Source organism: Eucalyptus grandis, chromosome 2 (assembly GCF_016545825.1).
Source record: "Eucalyptus grandis isolate ANBG69807.140 chromosome 2, ASM1654582v1, whole genome shotgun sequence".
Classification (NCBI taxonomy): domain Eukaryota; kingdom Viridiplantae; phylum Streptophyta; class Magnoliopsida; order Myrtales; family Myrtaceae; genus Eucalyptus; species Eucalyptus grandis.
In genome coordinates, this window is record NC_052613.1 from 33,374,310 (window position 1) to 33,394,169 (window position 19,860).

At 37.1% G+C, this 19,860-nt stretch overlaps 1 protein-coding gene across 1 annotated transcript; it reads right to left on the reverse strand.

Annotated features, from left to right (window-relative positions):
* Nucleotides 1–4,257: 4,257 nt before the first annotated feature.
* LOC120290654 (probable disease resistance protein At4g27220) lies at nucleotides 4,258–6,222 on the reverse strand. Its single transcript, XM_039307007.1, has one exon. It carries the CDS (start codon nucleotides 6,220–6,222, stop codon nucleotides 4,258–4,260), a length of 1,965 nt encoding a protein of 654 aa, XP_039162941.1.
* Between the last annotated feature and the right edge of the window lie 13,638 nt (nucleotides 6,223–19,860).

Genomic DNA, 19,860 nt, shown 5'->3' on the forward strand with positions numbered 1-19,860 from the left:
GACTTACCGGTTCAAATAATGCCTCCAAGGAGGGACACTTGACCACCTTAATTTCATACAGGCTCTGCAACCTATTGATTAAATTTGATGGAAAAACATGTGATAGATTTTCACAAAGTTCAAGAGTGAGGGATGCGAGTTTACAGAAGGACTGTCCGTTGAATTGATTGTGCCATATCCTCTTTAATTCGCACATGGACGAAAGTTTCAATTCCTCCAAGCTTGGAAAAAGAACCTGCGTGAAAACCTCGTATATGTTGAATAACTGAAGTTTTTGGTATGGAATTTCTTATGCCGATAATTTCATGGCATCTTTGGGAATGAACAACATCATGAGTTAGTTCTTGCATCGTGAATTGCTAAACTTTTGGTACAGAATAATGATCTAGTTCATAAGAAATTGCTTCACTTACCAGAACTAGAAGAATGCTAAATAAATAAATAAAAAATACTATAGATGCTTACTTACCTTTTCATTGAAGAAGACAGGCAAGGACAAGTTAGAGTTGACACGACCAAACGGTTTTTGTAAACCTGCGTCAGCTGTTATCGACTGTTGCTTTCCTTCGAATGAAGAGAATGCCATCATTTTAGGGCATCCAGATATTGTCAATCTTGTTAAGGTTGGACAGTGAATACGGTACGTCCCATAAGAGAATGTCCTAAGATTTGGCAATTCCTCAAGAGATAAAGAGGATAATAGAGGGAACTCTAGAGTGTCGATGGATGCATCTTCCTTTGATTCTTCTTCTCGCACATATATAATTTCCTCCAATAGTTTACATCTCACTATTTCTATTTTTTTTATTTGTTGGAGTGCTTTAGCCATGGAAGAAGAAAAAATAAACCTCAAGTTCTCACAGTTTTGCACCTTCAGTACCCTCAAGTTTCGGAAACCCAATGCTCTTCTTGGATTCTTGTTCCATATATGTCCCAACCTTGATAAGTCACTCAAGGTTAATGTTGTCAATCGCGATAGAATCTCAACATCCCCAACGGTTGTCAATCCTTCAAGGTCGAATACTTCTTGTATTAACTGACATCTTTCAATGGTTATGGCTTCCAAATTCTGTAGCTTTGTCACCAAATTCGATGGGAAGATGCTCAAGAGGAACGCGCAATCTTCTACCTTCAAAAATTTTAGGTTACTCACATTTGAAGGAAATTGAGAATTCCATATCCTTTTCAATTTGGGAAGTTCAGATAGCATCAAGGACTCCAATGAGGGCAATGAAACCTTAAAAAGTAAGGAGAAACACGTTACAAAGGCATATGCATTGATTTTTCTATAACTGCAAGGAGTGGAAAACACCACATAATCTCACAATGCTTATAACTAAAAGCTATGAACACTCGTTGTCTATGAAAAATTAATAAACGAAATAATCTCAACATAATAGATTTGAAGATGACGGAAAAAAAGGTTGAGTAGTGATTTTAGAATTTTACCTTTTTCTTCTCTAAATTTTATCAACTTTTACACTTGACTTATCATTTACCTTATTGTCTATTGGGGCTCTATTATATATATGGCGAGGGGGAAGTTATAATACCTGAGTTATTGAGGCTATTGAATTTACGCTCACATTTTGTGCTTTCTAGATTTTACAAATTAATGGCATAGACTCAATTAATTCTTGTTAGTTGTTAAATGTGGTCTTATATAATATTTTAAACGACTATGTAGAAAAAAGCTCAATTATTTACACCAAATGGTCATGAACTAACAACATATTAAGTTAAAGAAAGACATAGAACAACATTATAATATTTTAAACGACTATGTAGAAAAAAGCTCAATTATTTACACCAAATGGTCATGAACTAACAACATATTAAGTTAAAGAAAGACATAGAACAACATTAAAAATAAAAGTGAAGATTATTTAAAGGGCTTGTAGTTGACAAACCGATAAAAACTATACTTATAATTGATTAAAAGGTGTAATGTGAGTCTGGAATTTTTCTTCAAATTATCCCCCCCAAATTGCCTTATCAAAAGACTGAAAGTAAAAAGTAATTATAAATTTATGAAGTAGTCAGAAAAATTTGTTGTCCCCGTGCATAATATGGGCTCAAATTCTCGTATATTTGTAATGCATAAGTCGTACCAAAGTCAAAAAGGGCTTCATCAATTTAAGATCCATGGTTGGCCATAACATCCATGAGCTCGTCGCAACAGCACCATATGGGCATCAAAGTCAATTTTTGCAATGGGTTTAATTCTACCTACATAAGAACCTAAGATATGCCCTTTCTTGTCATGAAAAGATTAATTTATGTGGAAAGTTAGTCATGTAGCCAAGAAAAAGAGTTACTTAATTTGATAAACAATTTTAGTCGAGCATCATGCTTTGCGGGTTGGGGCACATGATAAAAATAATCTGAAAAGGGGTTTCCATTTTTTAATTTATATTGACAGAACAATTAAAGCAATTGCTAAATCAAAACGATAGTGCACAAATGAATGTTAGATGTGTTTCTAATTAATATTATCAAGCAATATTTTATTACAAAAAGAAATTTTTAAACATGGGCAGCGCACATAGATTCTATTAATAATATTAGAAAAGTTGTTCGAACAAAGATTAGTGATAGATTTGATCACAATAAAAAGTTCCATGGCTTACAAAAATTAGAAAAAAAAATAATTATTCCCCTAACATCCCATTCATGTCCCAAGGTTATAAAAGCAATTTGGACTATCGAATATTATATTTAATTTTTCATTTGTAATCACATAATAGTTCCGTCATTTAACAAATAAGAGTATAATGGAGCTTTGTGTCGAACCACAATTCCACAAAGGTCCATTTACCCACCACAGCTCTTTACAATGTCAATCATTTAGGGAAGAAAAAAGCAACTTAATAGTCTCGACTACTCTAATGCTGATGTTCTTACGATTAAAATTGAAAATTAATAACTAGTAATTTGGATGTTGTATGACACATAGTCAAGGTAGTTAAATTCACCTATTAAATTTTTTTTGTTAGTTCTTTCTTTCACTTTGATCAATCGGGTCTAATAGAATTCTACGTTTGTCCATTGATTATTAAATGAGGTCATAAAAATTATATAGGTCCTATATACCTCCTTCAATTTATGATTATATCCATAAATGTTTGTGAATTCATATTCAATTTTACCATTAAGCAATGATAAAATTCAAAATTATTCAAAAAATCTATGCATCGTACGGTGCTTTTTAACTATGTTGATAACATAACAAAAAGTGAGATGTAATTAACCGATGTATAAATGTTTTAATGTATTCAAATATCACATAGCAATTCCATTTTGCAAAATTAAATTATTGTTTGTTGTAATTTTCTGGAAGGCAAAATCTCATAAATGAATTTTTTATTTAATTTTTCTACATCCTATTATCCTCTCACATATCCATGCACTAAATCTCAAAAAACAAATTATATACCTGTTGCACATTGAAGAAATCGACTAATTGGTCCGCAGTTTCATAGAAGCTCGTCATATTTGGCAACTTTTGTAATGTCAACCTACGCAAATTGCATGACCTCACTTCAGTATCATCTATTTCATCTCCATCTTCATTTGTCTCGGCATTTGCAAGAATTTGCTGCATCAAACAGCACCTGCTTATTTCAATCTCTACGAGCTGCAATATTATTCTCTTCATGGAGAAAGGAAACAAATGTTTGATTTCACCGCAGTTATCCACTTTCACAATCTTTAATTTGCTGAAGGATTCTAGGGCAAGAGAACCGTGACAAATCTTCTTCAAGTTCAAATTCTCGAGAAACAAAGATTCCAATTTAGTAAATGTAGTGCAATGGACATTCTCCGTGGAGCAAACAACATACTGAAATGAGGGGCTATTTTGTACGTGAAGATGCTTTAATTCCCGAAATCCTTCAATGCACAGATCGTGAATGCTATCATTGTCATCTTGCAATCCATCCAAGTAGAGATCTTGTGTTCTCTGCAAACATTTCTGCACCCGCTCTTCAAGAAGAAGAATGCTTGAATCTAGCTTTAGCTTTAAAGTTCTGGATTCTTTGTGTTTGCCTAACCAATCCCAAACATCCCCAATATGAATTTTATACTTGTTCAGTTTCACAAATGGCAGGTATCTTGAGAGATTGGCGGGATGAGGAATGGCGATGGACAAAGCACTCAGATTCTTCATGCTCTTCAACTCAGCCAGACTAGCATTGCTTCGGGGTGCTTCATCCTCGGCCTCCCACTGATCAAAACTATCTTCCATATACAGTTCTTCTAAATTAACCAAGCTTTCAAGCACGCCAGGTTCGATAACTTTGAGCTCGAGCAACTTGTCAAGTCCAAAAATCTCAATCCTATTAGTCCACCTATTTCCTTGGGCAACTGAGTGATTGTAGACTCTAAGAAACTTAGGAACTGCAATCCTTTCAGCTTTCCAAGAGCAGTCACATCCTGCAGATGGCAGCCATCAAGACATAGCGACTTGAGGTTTTCAAGGAACTCAATTGACGAAGGTAGAGAGGTCAAATATAAGCCAGTAATGTCCAAGACTTGGAGCTTCTCCATAGATTCGAAAAATGAATTGGGAATCTTGAGAGATGGGTTGTGTTCGCATAAGAGAAGAATCCTCAAGCTTGGGCAGTCCAAATTTTCCGGAATCTCATCAATGCCAACAAAATTGAAGGATATTGCGGTGCATTTTCTGAGCTCATCCTTTGACCATTTTTTAAACCCATAATCCTTCTTCCCAACCAAGGCATACCAATCCGTTGAAGAAATAGTGATGGCCACGTCTACAAATTTGTCATGCATTCTGAACACTTCCATATCATCACTATCTAGTAACAAAGAAGAGTCCTGTAGGCTACGTAAATCAACAATCAACATATCTCTAGCATTTTCAATGGTCGTGCTGAAATTCCTAAATAAATCCAAACCCATGCAATAGACAAGGGTATCCCTCAAGAAACTTCTCCCAGAGTCTAGAGCACAAACCAAGAACAATGATATGATCCTCTCTTCTTTTAAGTCATTGTAATTTAGTTCCACAATTGATTTTACATCCAACCCTTCTATATGGGTCAAAGACTTCCTCCATTCAGCCAAATCTCCGTGCTTCAACCTCTTTGCCAATGGAACAATCAAAAGTGGCAAGCCTCCACTATTCTTGATCACTCCATCTACCAAGGGTTTAATCTCCGGATCGTTAACTCTGTGCCCCACTTTCCTTTCAAAAAGTCTTCGTGCTTCTCCATACTCTAACTCTTTGAGTCGGAATTCTTGGTCAGAGCACATGTCAATGAGCAAAACTTGCCGATATCTGGATGTTAGTAATAGTTTGCAACCTCTTACTCTGTTATCTTCTCCGCAAGGGATTCCAACTTCCTTCAAATCTAACCTCTCCCATAAATTATCTAAAATTATGAGAATGTTTTTCTTAGAATCACTCTCTAACCTTTTACACAAGCGGTCTGCTCTTCCACGAGTAGGTTCATCATTCGTTAGCTTTAGGCCTAGGGCATAAGCGATTTCTCCCTGTATTTTTTTTAGATCGGGATTGCGTGATACATTTGCCATGGCAACCACATCGAATAGCTTTTCTTCCTTTACTCGCCTTTCGATGTTCTCCAAAAGCTTGGACTTGCCAACCCCACCTGGTCCATATAGCCCAACCGCACTTATATTGTCATTAGCTATAGCCTTAATTACATCCTTTGCGATTGAAGCCCTCGACTCCAGGATATCTTCATTATTGTAGATGGATCTAGCAACGGAAGTGGTAGCAGCGACAATTCCTGTCGGGGTATTCTCATGGGAGACCTTCTGGAAGGTGCTATCTGTGCTTGTCTTATGTAGTCCCTGAATGACTTTAGTCATCTTCTTCACCTTCCTGCCAATTGGATGGCGCACCATGGGGTTGGGAAGCCATCCACGGAAGCAATCATTTTTTGCACTTTCACCTTGTTTTAACAAGTTTTGTGCTTCCTTAGCCTTATTCTCCACGCTATCCAACCATTTCTTAATATCAGTGTGTATAGATTTTCCGTCATACACAGCTTCATCGACGGAGCTTTGCACCCTTTTCCTCACATTCTCTAGCTTCTCGACTTCATATTTGAGATCTTGGACGGAGCTCTTGTAGCACAACACATATCCAAATTGGCGTCCAATGGGAGCAAATAAGTACTCACCTAGTTTCGACACAAGATTCGATGCAACGGCTGTAGCAAATCCCGCCATAATTTATTCTTTAATGTCTAGAAATTCCTTTTCCCCCCACTTTTGTTTCTTTTGTCGTTGCCTCCTATGATTAATTTGCTTAAACAAATCTGTGCAAAGGAAAGAGAACAGAACAGAACTAATCACTTGCGATGTATGAAAAGAAAGGAATGGCAAAGTGATAAAAGAATGTGAACAACGAAACAAAACCAAAGACGAGAGAGAGAGAGAGAGAGAGAGAGAGAGAGAGAGAGGGGGGGAGAGAGAGAGAGAGAGAACAGTAGTGCATGCAAGAAGAAAAAAGAAAAACGTACAGTTACTGCTCTCGGTGCACCCAAGCGAGCAACATGGTCCACGTGGACAATTTGCAAATGATCGTACGTGGATAAGCAGCACGTTATTGGTCTAACACGCACAATCGAAGGCCAATTCTTTCCTTTTCTATCTCTGCTGTCCTAGTTTTCTTTACTATATGATTCTTGAAAATGAGGATGACTCTCCATTACAATTCCACGCTCTTAAAGTGTTTCCGAGAGAAACTTCAGGTGTGTTCCAATTTAAATCCAAAGCATGAGGAGGAACATTACATGCATATTATTATCGATGCTTTTAAGTATTGACAGTTAGAATTGTTCAGAACTATTTCTCATTATTTTATTTTAAAGCTTAAAAACATTTCTTTCATTTTCAGGACTTTGCAGGAAAGCAAGTAGTACTTTTTAAACAAATAGTGAACAAATAACATTTGACAGCTTTCTTACCTTTCACCAAAAAAAATAACATTAGACAGCTTCTTTCACCAAAAAAAAAAAAAAAAAAAAAGACATTTGACAGCTCGTACATATTCGGATGTTTGTACCATCCACCGTCTGGACTTGAATATAAAAATAGCGGGTGCTCCTGACCCTCACCACTTCTCTGAGTGGGCCCACTTTTCAAATATTGGGTGGTCCGGGAACTCGCCACGTGTCTAGGTGAGCTCATTTTTCAGATTTCTCTCCCATCTGCTTATTTCACGTCTAATTTCGAAACACCATTAACGGCGTGCAACGATTTTTTCATGTTTCAATGCAGTTGGGAGACCATTTGCGGGTCTCAAGAGCCGCCGAAGATGAAGAAGTCGGAGGCCTTCGCCACCCGTTCCCTGCCCCACCAACCGGCAGCCGAGCCCAGCAGTGGGCTGTTTTCCAGATCCAGATCCGGACGAGCGGTTCGCGAGCGACGCCGACGCTCGTCCATGGCCGTTGTCGGCGTCCTTCGGCAGGCAGATCTGGTCGGAGGAGGTTGTGGAGCTCCTGGAGGAGTCACGGGAGGAGGTGGAGTCTGAGGTGGGGAGGAGGCGAGGAGGAGGCGAGGAAGGTTCGGACCATGGATAGGCGGGGGGGAGAGCTGGAGGGGAAGGAGCTAGCCCTTGTAGAAGAGCTCGTAGGCGACGCAGAGGGTGGACAGGGAGCGGGGGAGAGAGAGATGGTGAACTCGAAGTCGGAGGCGGAGGAGGACGAGAAGGAGTGGGAAGGCGACGAGGGGAGGGTGTGGGAGATTAGGGTTTTGTCTCTTCTCTTCCCCATGGTTGATGCTTGATGAAGACGATGAGCTTTGGGTTAAGCGTTCCACAGAGAGAGAGAGAGAGAGAGAGAGAGAGAGAGAGAGAGAGAGAGAGAGAGAGAGAAGTGGCTGACGTGGAGGTCCAGGATCACTTATTAATATTTTCATCGTGAAGGATTACAATCAATTCTTAGGGCACGGCACATGCCCTGTCTCCTATAAATTTAAAGAGAATCTTTCTACACTGACTATCTCTTAATGTGGGAAATTCTAAATTGAATGATAACATTGCACCGAATAAAAGTTTAGACATTGTGACTTTGTATTAATTAAAAATAAATAAATAAAAATAAAGCGGGGTATTTCTGTCACCTCCTCTTGAATTTGATACATATCTTTTTATTATCAATTGGCGAAAGTATTAATTTATTATTAGAAATAAGGTCAATCACCAGTTCATCCTACTTTTTTCTCTCTAATCTTTTCTCTTCACCTTTTATGTATTATTAATTGACTAAAATATCCTTCTATGTGTGAAGATCAATTAATGTTTCGCTAATCATAACTTTCATTTTTAGCTATCATCTCTTTAAATTATGATGAATTAAATTTTTTAGTACTTTTAAGTTGGTAAGTTTGGTCCATAAATATTACCTTGATTAGATTTTAATTTTTTAGTGTAACTATTTTATCCATCTTAATAGTAATAGGACAATGCGAGGCGGTCTTTACAAAATGCAAACTCGGCGGTCTTTACAATATGCAAACTCTCTCTCTCTCTCTCACTCACTCATGCACCATAGATACTCATGTTCAGTGTTTATCAACAAACAACTTGCAAATTAAGAAAATTATTAGTTGAGATATTTGTAATAGTAGGGGGGAAGTGATGAGGACATAAATCATGTGGTTATGTCCAACTTGCCCAGATAAATATTTGCAAATGACCATTGAATAAAGACAAACCAAACAAGGCAACCAAAAATACACAACTCACAATTAAGAAATTGATTAGTTGAGAAATATTGTGTAACGTCAGAGGGAAATGACAAAGACGAACAGTTATCACTAGCTATCTTGATCTCCCTGAAGACATGTTCCAGCCCTAGCCCAGACGGAGTTAGTCGTTTCTGACTAGTCAATGCCTCAAATGGCGATGACTTTAAATTCTTTTTTTCCTTCTTTCTTTCTTCATTCTCAATGGGTCGAGAGAGATGACACTTCTTCTTTTTCTAGTTGATCATGCTATGTGAGACTTGGACATAGCACGTTATCAACAAAGGGAATTTGGGTTCAATGGCCAAGATGGGGTTGGAGTGTCATTTGAAGTTGTCATGTAACTGACAGGCCAAATCGAGCAAATGATTGTGAGTTGTGTAATTCTCACTGTCTTTTGTTTTTGTGTTTGCATTTCTTTGCGAATTGAAAGGAAGAAAGAGAAGGAAAATGTGACATTTACTTTTGGTTATGTACTTTTTTCTTCTTCTTCTCTCTTTGATAAAAATCATGTTGCTTTAAGCTTAAAATCATCGATTATTATTCTATTACTATTTTGAAAATAGAAAACGTCACATCAGGAGACCACGTAAATTTAAATTCACCGATTTGAACATAGCACATGATTGAAGGTAAAAACGATTATGAGTCGACGTTATATTAAAATCCGAAGTGCATAGAAGCGAACTCCTCTGCATCTTCTGAAACTCTTATAGTCTGTTGGGTCATTTTCCTTCTCTCAACCGCCATTGCGAACCATGTTCTATGGAGAAAATGATCATAACGTCGGCCACCAAAGTCGAAAAGAGCACCGAGAGCAACGTGGTGGCGTGCATGGCCACCACAACCCGACACACGCCCTTCCCCCCTGTCGTCTTCTAGTGTTTGTTTTTTTCTTTTCTCTTTGACAGAATTATTTTTATTTTGAGATTAATATTATTAAATTTACTTTTTTTACATAATAATGAAAAGTGCCACGTCAACTTCCATGGAAGCGGCGTTTGCCACGTCCGTTGGCACGTAGGTTCATTTGGATGGTAAAAATAACAGTAGGCCATCTCTGCCCTTAATTAAGAGGAAGTGGTTTTTTAAAATTGGGATCATTTTTCCCCCTTTGATGTTATACAAAATTTACAGAGTCAGAATTTTCATCTAAGGAACCTTTTTCGTTCCATAAACCGAAAATAATTTTTTTGATTTTTTCTTGTGAAATATTCCTTTTTAATTTAAAAATTGGAGTACCTTACTTTTAAAGTTGACGAATCAATATGAATGCATGTAAATTACCGAATTGATGTACATTTGGACTTATCAAATACTTTTTGACAGCATTTTTTAGGAAGAGAAATATGAAAATTCGTATTTATGGTTCCTAAAAGTTGACAAATCTGTTACAATCAAATGTGGAAAAAACCATAATTTTGCGAAACATTTCGAAAATATATGCGGCACCAGCCCTCGATGGATTGGAAACAACTTTCATCAAGAAAGGAGCCATGAGGCATAACCAAGCGAAAACATAAGCGTAAGGGGCCAAGTAATTATATTATCATTGTCATATACTTTTCCTCACACCACTGTCCACAATAAAATAATTTCATTAATTAGTTGCTCTATGTTTGAAAATATCTAGTGACGGCTCATAGTTTGGTGGTCACCTTCCTTAATCCCCCTCCCCCAAAAAAAAAAAAAAAAAAAACAAGGCTTGAGAGTCAGCAATACAAAACAATCTATAGCCCAATGAAGACTTGCTTTTTTGTCTTTGGGATTAGTATATACATGTTGAAGCGTTCCTCTATTAAGTGCACGTGCGAGGTGAAAATAAAAAGTGTCACGTCAAACATTTGGGATAAAAACAGTATTTAATGATTCTCAAAAGAGTTGGTGATGTATCAACTGACAATAGTTACGCGAGAGTGAGAATATCTAGAATACATGCGGGATGAGGGAAAAAAGAAATCCCACACCAAATATATGAAGTGAAAAGGGTCAGAGTAATTGAAAATATGTTATTAATCAATAAATTGTCAAAAAGAGGTATGTATTTATTAGGAGGGAATAGAGTCAACCAAAAGAGTCGATTATGTGCACTAGTCAAAATTAAATAGCATGACGACATCCTTAATAGTTAGGGGTTATCAATCTCGACTCCTCATAATTAAGTTCTATATTTCAAAAAATGCAGCATATTAATGTCTAATTTAAGATCTCATTATTGGTTATTTTAAGAAAAAAGGATATGCGCCTTGTGTATTCATAAAAATTAATGAAATCTATAGGTTCTAAAAACCTGACTTTATCAAAAGAATTTTGTATGATGGTCTCCTCGGTCCTCTTCTTTTTAATTTTTCAAGCATCATTACTCATTAGTGAAGACGAAGCTCACACAAAGCCACCACAAAACCCTCGATCGTTTCATGATGTTTTATTTTAGCATACTAGATTCTCTTTACCACATTTATGGAATATAATAGACTGTCAAAATGTTACATTTATCACAATTTTCAACATTTGTTCCATCATCACTCATTACGTGAGGTAGATAAAGCCGCAACAAGTTGAGCCCTAAAAATTCACGTGACATAATAAAATACAATCATCAAGTCAGGATAACATAAAAGATGAAACACTAGATTTGTTCATCGAGGAAGTTTAGTTAGCATCTCTCTCTCTCTCTCTCTCTCTCTCTCTCTCTCTCTCTAACGTTTATTTCTTGTGAAACCTATTGCTTATTAAAAGGACGATTAAACATATTTTATGTAATAGATATATGAACCAAAGTTGAAGGCCCTTGATTAAATATTATTATCCACCTTTCAAGGAAAAAACAAATCATTTTCAGTCAATCCTTCGGAATCTCATTATAGGTAATGTCTTTGTTTATTAATATAAACATCATAAGCTAAAGTTTTACTTAATGGAAATCATCATAATATTTGTAAAGAATAAAATGGCACAAAAAAAGTAATAAAAAGATCATATATATTTTTATTCATTCAGGAGAAGGATTGAAAAGAAAAAAATATTCTAAAATCGGGACAGTAGTGTAATTATGAAAACTTATAATTAGTACTAAAAGACTGATTTGACTTTGTTGGAAAATTGAGAGACTAGATTGAGCAAGTTAAAAATTTAGGGATTATATTAAATGGGAGAATTACCAAAAAGGTCCTAAACATATTACGATTGTGCTAATTCAGTCATATTTTTTTATAGCTAATTTAGTCATAAACCTTTTACAATTGTGCAAGTTTAGTCCATCTGACTAAAATTGGCTGGCCGGCACTAACGTGGATACTGGCCGTCCGACGAAAGCCGACATGACAATTTTTTAATTTTCTTTTTCGAATTTTTAAATATTTTTGAATTTTTGAATTCCTTTTTCTTTTCTTTTTCCACCTTCTCCTTCCTCTGCGCCAGCCAGAGGCGAGGGCCGGCGAGGTTAGTCTCGTTGGCTAGTGGTGAGGCTTGTTCCCTCCGGCCACCGGCGAAGGCAAGCCTTGCCCAACAATGGTGAGGCCGTCGCCAGATCTGGCGAGGCTATGCCTCTCCCGGTCATGGCAAGGTCGAGCCCCATCGTCCCTGGGCAAGGAGCCTCGAGGGTCGACCTCACAAGTGGTCGATGTCGCCAAATTTGGCAAGGCTCGGCCTTGCCCAGCCATGGCGAGGTCGAGCCTTGCCGTCCCCGGGCGCGAGCCTCACCGGCCACCGGCGAGGTCGACCCTCGCCTTGGATTTGGAGAGACTTGGCCCCGAGCCATGGCATGGGTCAACCTCACCGATCTTGCCGGTGAGCTCGGCCCTTGCCATGGCTGGGCGAGGCCAACCCTTGCCAAATGGGCGAGGCTCGCCCGGCCGATGGCTAGATTGGTCTTGCCATTGGCCGGCAAGGGTAGCCTTGCTGGTGCCCACCGGCCCTCACCTCTAGCCAGGGCCTACCAGCCAGAGGAAGGAGAAGGTGGGAAAAAGAAAGAATTCAAAAATTCAAAAAATATTTAAAAATTCGAAAAAAAAAATATTTAAAAATTGCCATGTCGGCTTTCGCTAGACGGGCCGGGTGTCCACGTCAACGCCGACCGGCCAATTTTGACCGGATGGACTAAACCGACATAATTGTAAAATGTTTAGGACTAAATTGGCCCAAAAAAAGTTTAGGATTGAATTGGCTTAATTGCAATAGGTTTAGGACTTTTTTGGTAATTCTCCCTATATTAAACATTTAGGAATAATTCAAAGATCACATTGAACGAATTAAAAATCCAATGATAACATTACAAGTTGGATCAAAGATTATGGACTACTGTTATTTTCCCTCTTGAAAATATTATGTGTTAATTCACATGTAATAATTTTATGCTTTAAAGGATTTTAGGTGTTCTGCAATTAGTAAATATTAATTTTTTCCCCTATCAATTGTAATAGGCTGGATCATCTAAATGCCTGTGAATAGAGAGACTTGCTATTTTTCCAAGTTCACCCTATCATTTCCAAATCACAAATTACACCAGCAACAAGAAGATGGTTATACATACAACTACCATTTTACATATATTAAGCTAAGAGAGACAAATATCGGTGCCTCTGCAATGAGTTTATGTTGCAATTATCTGACCCATTTTTTTCTTCTTCCTTTTCCTCCTGTTGTGCTTTTATGCTTTTTAGGGTTCAATCAATAGAACCAGATTACAAAACAAAGGGTGAAAATGAAACAAGCGCTAATAGCACACTAAAAGTAGATGTATAATAACACACATACCAGGAGTGGCTTCACTGACTTGTCTGCAAAGATGGATGAAGAGGAATGCACTCCAAAACCAGTCCTGATAACATCAGAATATAAGTGGACAAATTAGCAAAACGCAAGATCAAGTGGACAGTGTTGGGGAAGAAAACAGCAGGGAACTGAAGATTCGTTGATGAGAAAGTGTAATCGTTGAAGATGTTTGGATACCCTTAGCTTCGACTTAGAACGACTAGAGGATCAAGGATCGAGGATTCTTTGCTGGGTTCTTGCAATGGGCACGCAGTTGGTTGGCCATTTATATAATGGGCACTCGTGACTACTTTTTGAATCGAGTGAAGTTCATTGTTCATTAACAAAAAATTAATCAATTATTTACAACTTGCAATTAAATAATTGATTAGTTGAGAAATGCAAAATGTCAAAGGGAACTGATGAGGACGGGATTCATCACCTTGGCTTTGTTCCAACTTGCCCAGATAAATAATCGCAAATGACCATTGGACAAAGACAAAGAAAACGAGGGCAATGACCTCAACGTCTTTCTTTATTCTCGTCAATGGCGTGAAAAAACACGGCATTTCTTGTTCTTGTTTTTTTGCTTTCATCGATCACGATCCTAGACGTAGGAAGTTGCTAAGAATAAGCGCTGGGCCCAGTGAACGTGGTGGGTGGGTGGGTGGCAGCGTCACTCGAAGTTCTCACATAAGTGATAGGCCAAATCCAGAAAATAAAAATAAAAATCATGTATTATATAAAACAAGTCAACAATTATGGTGTGGTGTGGTGTGGTCCTTTCAACGAAGACGTTTTCCTCGAACCCTTCTCATCTAATAAGGACAAAGTTTGGATTGGTGAACTCTAATTTACATGAGCAAGCCTTAAGATTCTCTTTTCTCACTTATGATGTGTGGAAAAAGACTAATATTTCTTTTTTCTAAGCTATGAGTGGTACAAGACAAAAACATAACGTAAGGGCTTACGTAATGGTTTCCTCGTCCCCATACACATTTTCTTTATGTTCACAGTAGAATAAATTTATTTATTGAAAACATCCTGCTGGTGGACGCCTTGCCGATGGGATCTTCCATTGTTCTTGAAACAACAAGTCTATTTTATATTACGGTGTGGACTCATGCGAATATTTTGTTAGTTAATTTGGCCCTTTACACAAGTAATAAAATTTCACTTAGATCATTTGAATGCTTGATATTCGGTTAGCAAGGGTTAAAGAATACCGGTTTCTATCGGATAACAGGTCCGCTACCCAGCCGAGTAATAGTTGAATACCTGACTTTGCAGTTCAGATTTAAGTTTCGCCTGCTCAATCTAGCAGGTGTACAACCATATTTTAGAGGCACCCAAATTTTCAATGGTAAAAAAATTAGCCGTTTGAGGTGTTAATAATAGCTGGTTGAGTTTGTTTTCCATATAAATAGGGTAACCCCTTGTCATGGGCATGTGTGTACATAAAAAATACAGAAACTCTCTCGTATTCATTTTGTAAATCAACTTCTTGTGAGATAAAATTTGTTAGAGAAATTCTTTATAGAAGAGTATACCGTGGGTGGAGGAGTAGTGGTTTCATTAAGCCAAGCTTCGTAAAGTAAATCAGTCTTAGGAATGGAGTTAGTGCCAGTTTGGGCTGAACCACTATTAATCGGTTGAGCACTTTCTTCCCTAAACTCTTTATATTCACACACGCCAAATATTTGATATATTGATTGCCATTTAAACATATTTTCAGATATTTTGAACATACACCATCTTTAGAAGCGTGGTATTCAAGAAATTTATCTTTTGCTCTTCATACCTACTCAGATAATAAATTGAGCGATTGTAACATCAATAGAAAAGTTACTAGTGGCTAAAGGACAAGCACCTGGTTTTTATAATGAGCATTACTGACTCCACTTTTTGACTAGAGCAAAGTTGCCAAAGGACAAGCTTCCATGCTCATTGGTCATCAATAACTTGCAATTAAGGAATTTTTTTCAACTGAGGAATTGATTAGTCAAGAAATGTGTGATATTAGAAGGAAATGATGATGAGAGAATTCATCGTTGTGGTTCTCTCCAACTTGCCCGAATATATGATTGCACATGGCCTTCGGACAAAGACAATTAAAACAAGGCAACAACTATGGTGTGGCGTGATCCCTTCAACTAAGACGTTTTCCTCGAACCTTTCGATCTACTATGGACAAGTTTTGATTAATAAGCACTAATTTACATAAGCACGCCACATAATGCCTATTTCTCGCTTACAAATATGTGAAAAGAGACTAGTATTTCTTCTTTTATGCAACGATTAGTACAAGACAAAACATAAACGTAAGGGCCTTTGTAATAATTCATTCATGGCCATACACATTTTCTCATTAGTGTGCACAAGAAAATAAATTTATAAATTAGTTACTCTATTTGAAAATATATAACTAATGGACGGCACGTAGACAGGACCTTCCACTGTGGCTGTAATTGATAAGAAACCTATTTTATTTGATCATGTGGACTCATGTGAAGTTTATGTTAGTCAATTTGGCCCTTTTCACGATTTATGAATTTCACTTTAACCATTTTGAGTGCTTGGCGAGTGATTCCTTCCCTTAAATCCAAAAACGATGAACAAAACACTTGAAAGTCGGCAACACAAACCAATCTATGGGTAATGAAATCTAAATAAAACAGTGAAGATTTTCCGTTTTCTTTTTTGACATTAGTGTAGCGATCTTTTATCAAGTACGCATATCAAGTGAAAAAAAGAAATGCCACATCTGACATTTGGGATGAGAAGTGTTCAATGATTCTTAAAAGAGGATGTCATGCATCAAATGGCAATGGTTGGCCCTAGATTAATGGACTCCCCATGTGAGAGAGAGAGTGTCTACTGCACACGTGAGGTAGGAAATAACGAAAGTCTCACACTAGATATTTTCGTTTGAAAAAGGATTAAAGCATTTGATAATACCTTATTAGCCCATAAGTTTTCAAAAAAATGTGCATCTTTATTAGGAGGAAAGAATGTCAACCAAGAAGAGTGTGTGCTGGCCTAAATTGGATGTCATGATAAAATCCTAAGTATTCCGAGATTATCAGCCTCCACTCTTCATAATTATGTTCTACATTTCAACAAATGCATCAATTTGACTGGCTATGTTAAGACAAATGGACATGTACCTTTTTAATTCATAAGATTTAACGGAAGATAAAGGTTCTAAAAGTCTAATTTTATCAAGAAGATTTTTTTATTATAATCATATCCTTACTCTTTTGTCTTTTATCTTAGTATAATTACTTAGGGAAAATTACCAAAAAAAGTCCTAAATCTATTGTAATTTTTCCAAATCAGCTATCAACCTTTTTTTTTTTTTGTCAATTCAACCCTAAACTTTTTGTAATTTTGCTAATTCAATACATCCGGTCAATTTTGGCTAGTCGATGCTAACATGGAGGCCGGTTAGTGCCGGTCATCGGTCAATCTTTGAAGTGGCAATTTTTAATAATATTTTATTTTTTCGAATTTTCTATTAATTTTGTTTTCATTTTGTTTTCTATTTTTTTTTCCTTTTCTTCCTACTTTTCTTCTTCTCTTCCCCCATAGTAGGCGATGAGGCTCGCCAACCACCGGACAAAGCCTACGGGCCACGAGCAAGGCCGGTGAGGCCTGGCGTCATCCAAATTTGGCCAAAGCCGTCTTGCCCGCAACCCTAAGCCTTGCCCAGTGGCAAGCAAGATTGTGGGGAAGAGAAGAAGAAAAGTAGGAAGAAAAGAAAAAGAAAAATAAAAAAGGAAAGGGTTAATATTTTGAAAAACCCAAAACCGGTACACTTGTGACAAATATACCCTAAACTATTTTTTTGACCACCAAAAACCCCAAATTGATATACCTTTGACAAATTTAGCAAAAACTAGTACACTTGTGACAAATTTACCCTCTGTTAGTTTTCGTTAAATTTTACTGTGAAATTATTAAGTTAAATAACACATGATAATTGACTGGTATACCATTTTGGGATTTTATGTTCCGTTTATCATAGTTTACAATTTTTGTGATTTTTTTTTTGTGGTATTAATCCGATTTAGCAGAGAGTATATTTGTCACAAATTTACCAGTTTGGAATTTTTTGCAGTTGAATAAATTAGTTTGGGGTGAAAAATCCAGTTTAGGGTTTTTTATGGTCGGTCGGGGTAAATTTGTCATAAGTGTACCGGTTTGAGGTTTTTCATGTTAAAAAAAAATAGTTTTGAGTAAATTTGTCACAAGTGTACCAGTTTGGGGTTTTTCAGGGTATTAATCCAAAAGGAAATAAATATTATTAAAAAATTGCCACGTCGGCGTCGCCTCGGCCATGACATCCACATTAGCGTTGGTCAGTCAAAATTGACCGAATGGACTGAATTGATATAATTGCAAAATTTTTAAGACTCAAATGTAAAAAAAAAAAAAAAAAAGGTTTAGGACTGATTTGGAAAGATTGCAATAGGTTTATGATTTTTTTGGTAATTTTCACTAATTACTCGTTAGTGAAGATGGAGCTCACACAAGGCACTAGAAAACCCTCCACTGCTATCATTACATTCTAGTTTCTTCCAATTCATAATAGAATAGACAGTTAAAAAGTTACATTTACCATCTTTAAAATTAGCCATGACTAATCTTTAGTTGCTACATTTATTTACAAGTTATTGCTATTGCCCTGAAATTATACATTTGTAATGGATACATGTTTTCTACAAGTTTGTGTAGGTTGGCATGGGTTAAAGAAGACCTGACCCCGTATGAAAATAGGTATGGATACCAAGCCATTGCTTGACCAACCGATTATTCGGGCAGGTTTGGCCGGATATTTATGTTCCATAGAGAAACCAATGATGGCTTGAACAACCGGGATCAAGAAGAGGATCAAGAGCATCATAGCAGTGGCTATAGCAATGTCACGCTTACCTTGACGATGGCATTGAAAATGCATGCGGCCCCATTATTTAGTTTGATTGGATGTTTCGTTGAGAATGGAGTTATGAAGCATTACCAAGTCAAAAAATCACATTGTATTTGCAACCAAAACTCTAAGGAAGACAAATTGGTCAGGAAAAGTATAAAAAAAGTGCTAAAATTATTGCATTAGTACAAATTCAGTTCTAAACCTTTTAATTTGATCGAATTAGTCCTAAACAATTTTATAATTGTACCAATTTGGTCCATCGGGTCAATTTAGGTTGGAAATTGGTGATGTGGATGCCGGCCATCTTCGTGATATGGTATGTGCTGTCATGGAAATTTTCAATAATATCTTCATATTTTTTTGAAATGTTTTAATTTTTAAAATATATATTTTTTCTTTTTTGCTTTTTTTCCCTCTCCCTCTTTTTTTGCTTTTTCTTTTTGCCAATGGCCATCAAGAGCCACCGGCCCAGCCATGGCCGGTGAGGGATGTCCTCGCACGGGTCACCCTTGTCGGGCGCATGCAATGGTTGGCCTTATTGGGCCGCCCTTAGGCATGGGCGACCATTGGCCATCGAGGCATAGATAGGTGAGGCCCCCTCACCAGATCTTGCGATTGATCGTCACCCAGGGCTAGCGAGCCTCGCCCTCACCTTGGCGAGCCCTAGTGAGGCCAACCCTTGCTCAAGAGGCCTTGAGCAAGGGTTGGCCTCACTAGATCCTGGCGAGGGCCCTCGCCCGATCGCGCCTAGACAAGCGCTTGCCCTCACCCTCGCTTAGGGGCAGCTCAGCAAGGCTAACCATCGCATGCAGCTAGTGAGGGCAACCCAAGTGAGACCAACTGTTGACACCTAAAGTTTGGCGACCCAATCATTTATTTATTGCTAAAGATCAAAATATCAATTTTATTCTCGTGTGAAATTTCAAGTTAGTTGAATATTATTTCCTTATTCACATTGATTGGATGATATATGATCTTGAGTGATTTGGTGCTTATCTTACTTTAATTGTTTTATTTGTCCCAAAAATACAAAAAAGATTGCATTTGCATATCATGTAGGTTAGAATTGATTTCTTAGATAGAATTGCATGATATAATAGTTAGGTACCTTTCTAAATATATTAGCATGCATGTTTAGATGATATATAGGTTAGATAATATCTTGGAATTAAATTGCATGTCAAGATAAATTTCTAAGTTAAGATAGGATTCGGATTAGTCTATTTCTTAATTTAAAATAGATAATATCTCATTTTAGTTAGATTTTTATTATTAGCAAGTTTTAATTACAATTTTTTATAAAAAATACAAAAATATCATGCGCATGTCATATAGAATTAGGTTCATGAAATGCATGTCATTCAGTGATTGTTGCTAGGTCCATTTAATTAGAATTGCATGTAGTTATAATAAGGTCATTGAGTTAAATTGCA

Excerpts from the sequence above, each read along its gene's own strand:
- LOC120290654 (XM_039307007.1), bottom strand. The coding sequence starts at position 6,222 with ATGGCGGGATTTGCTACAGCCGTTGCATCGAATCTTGTGTCGAAACTA.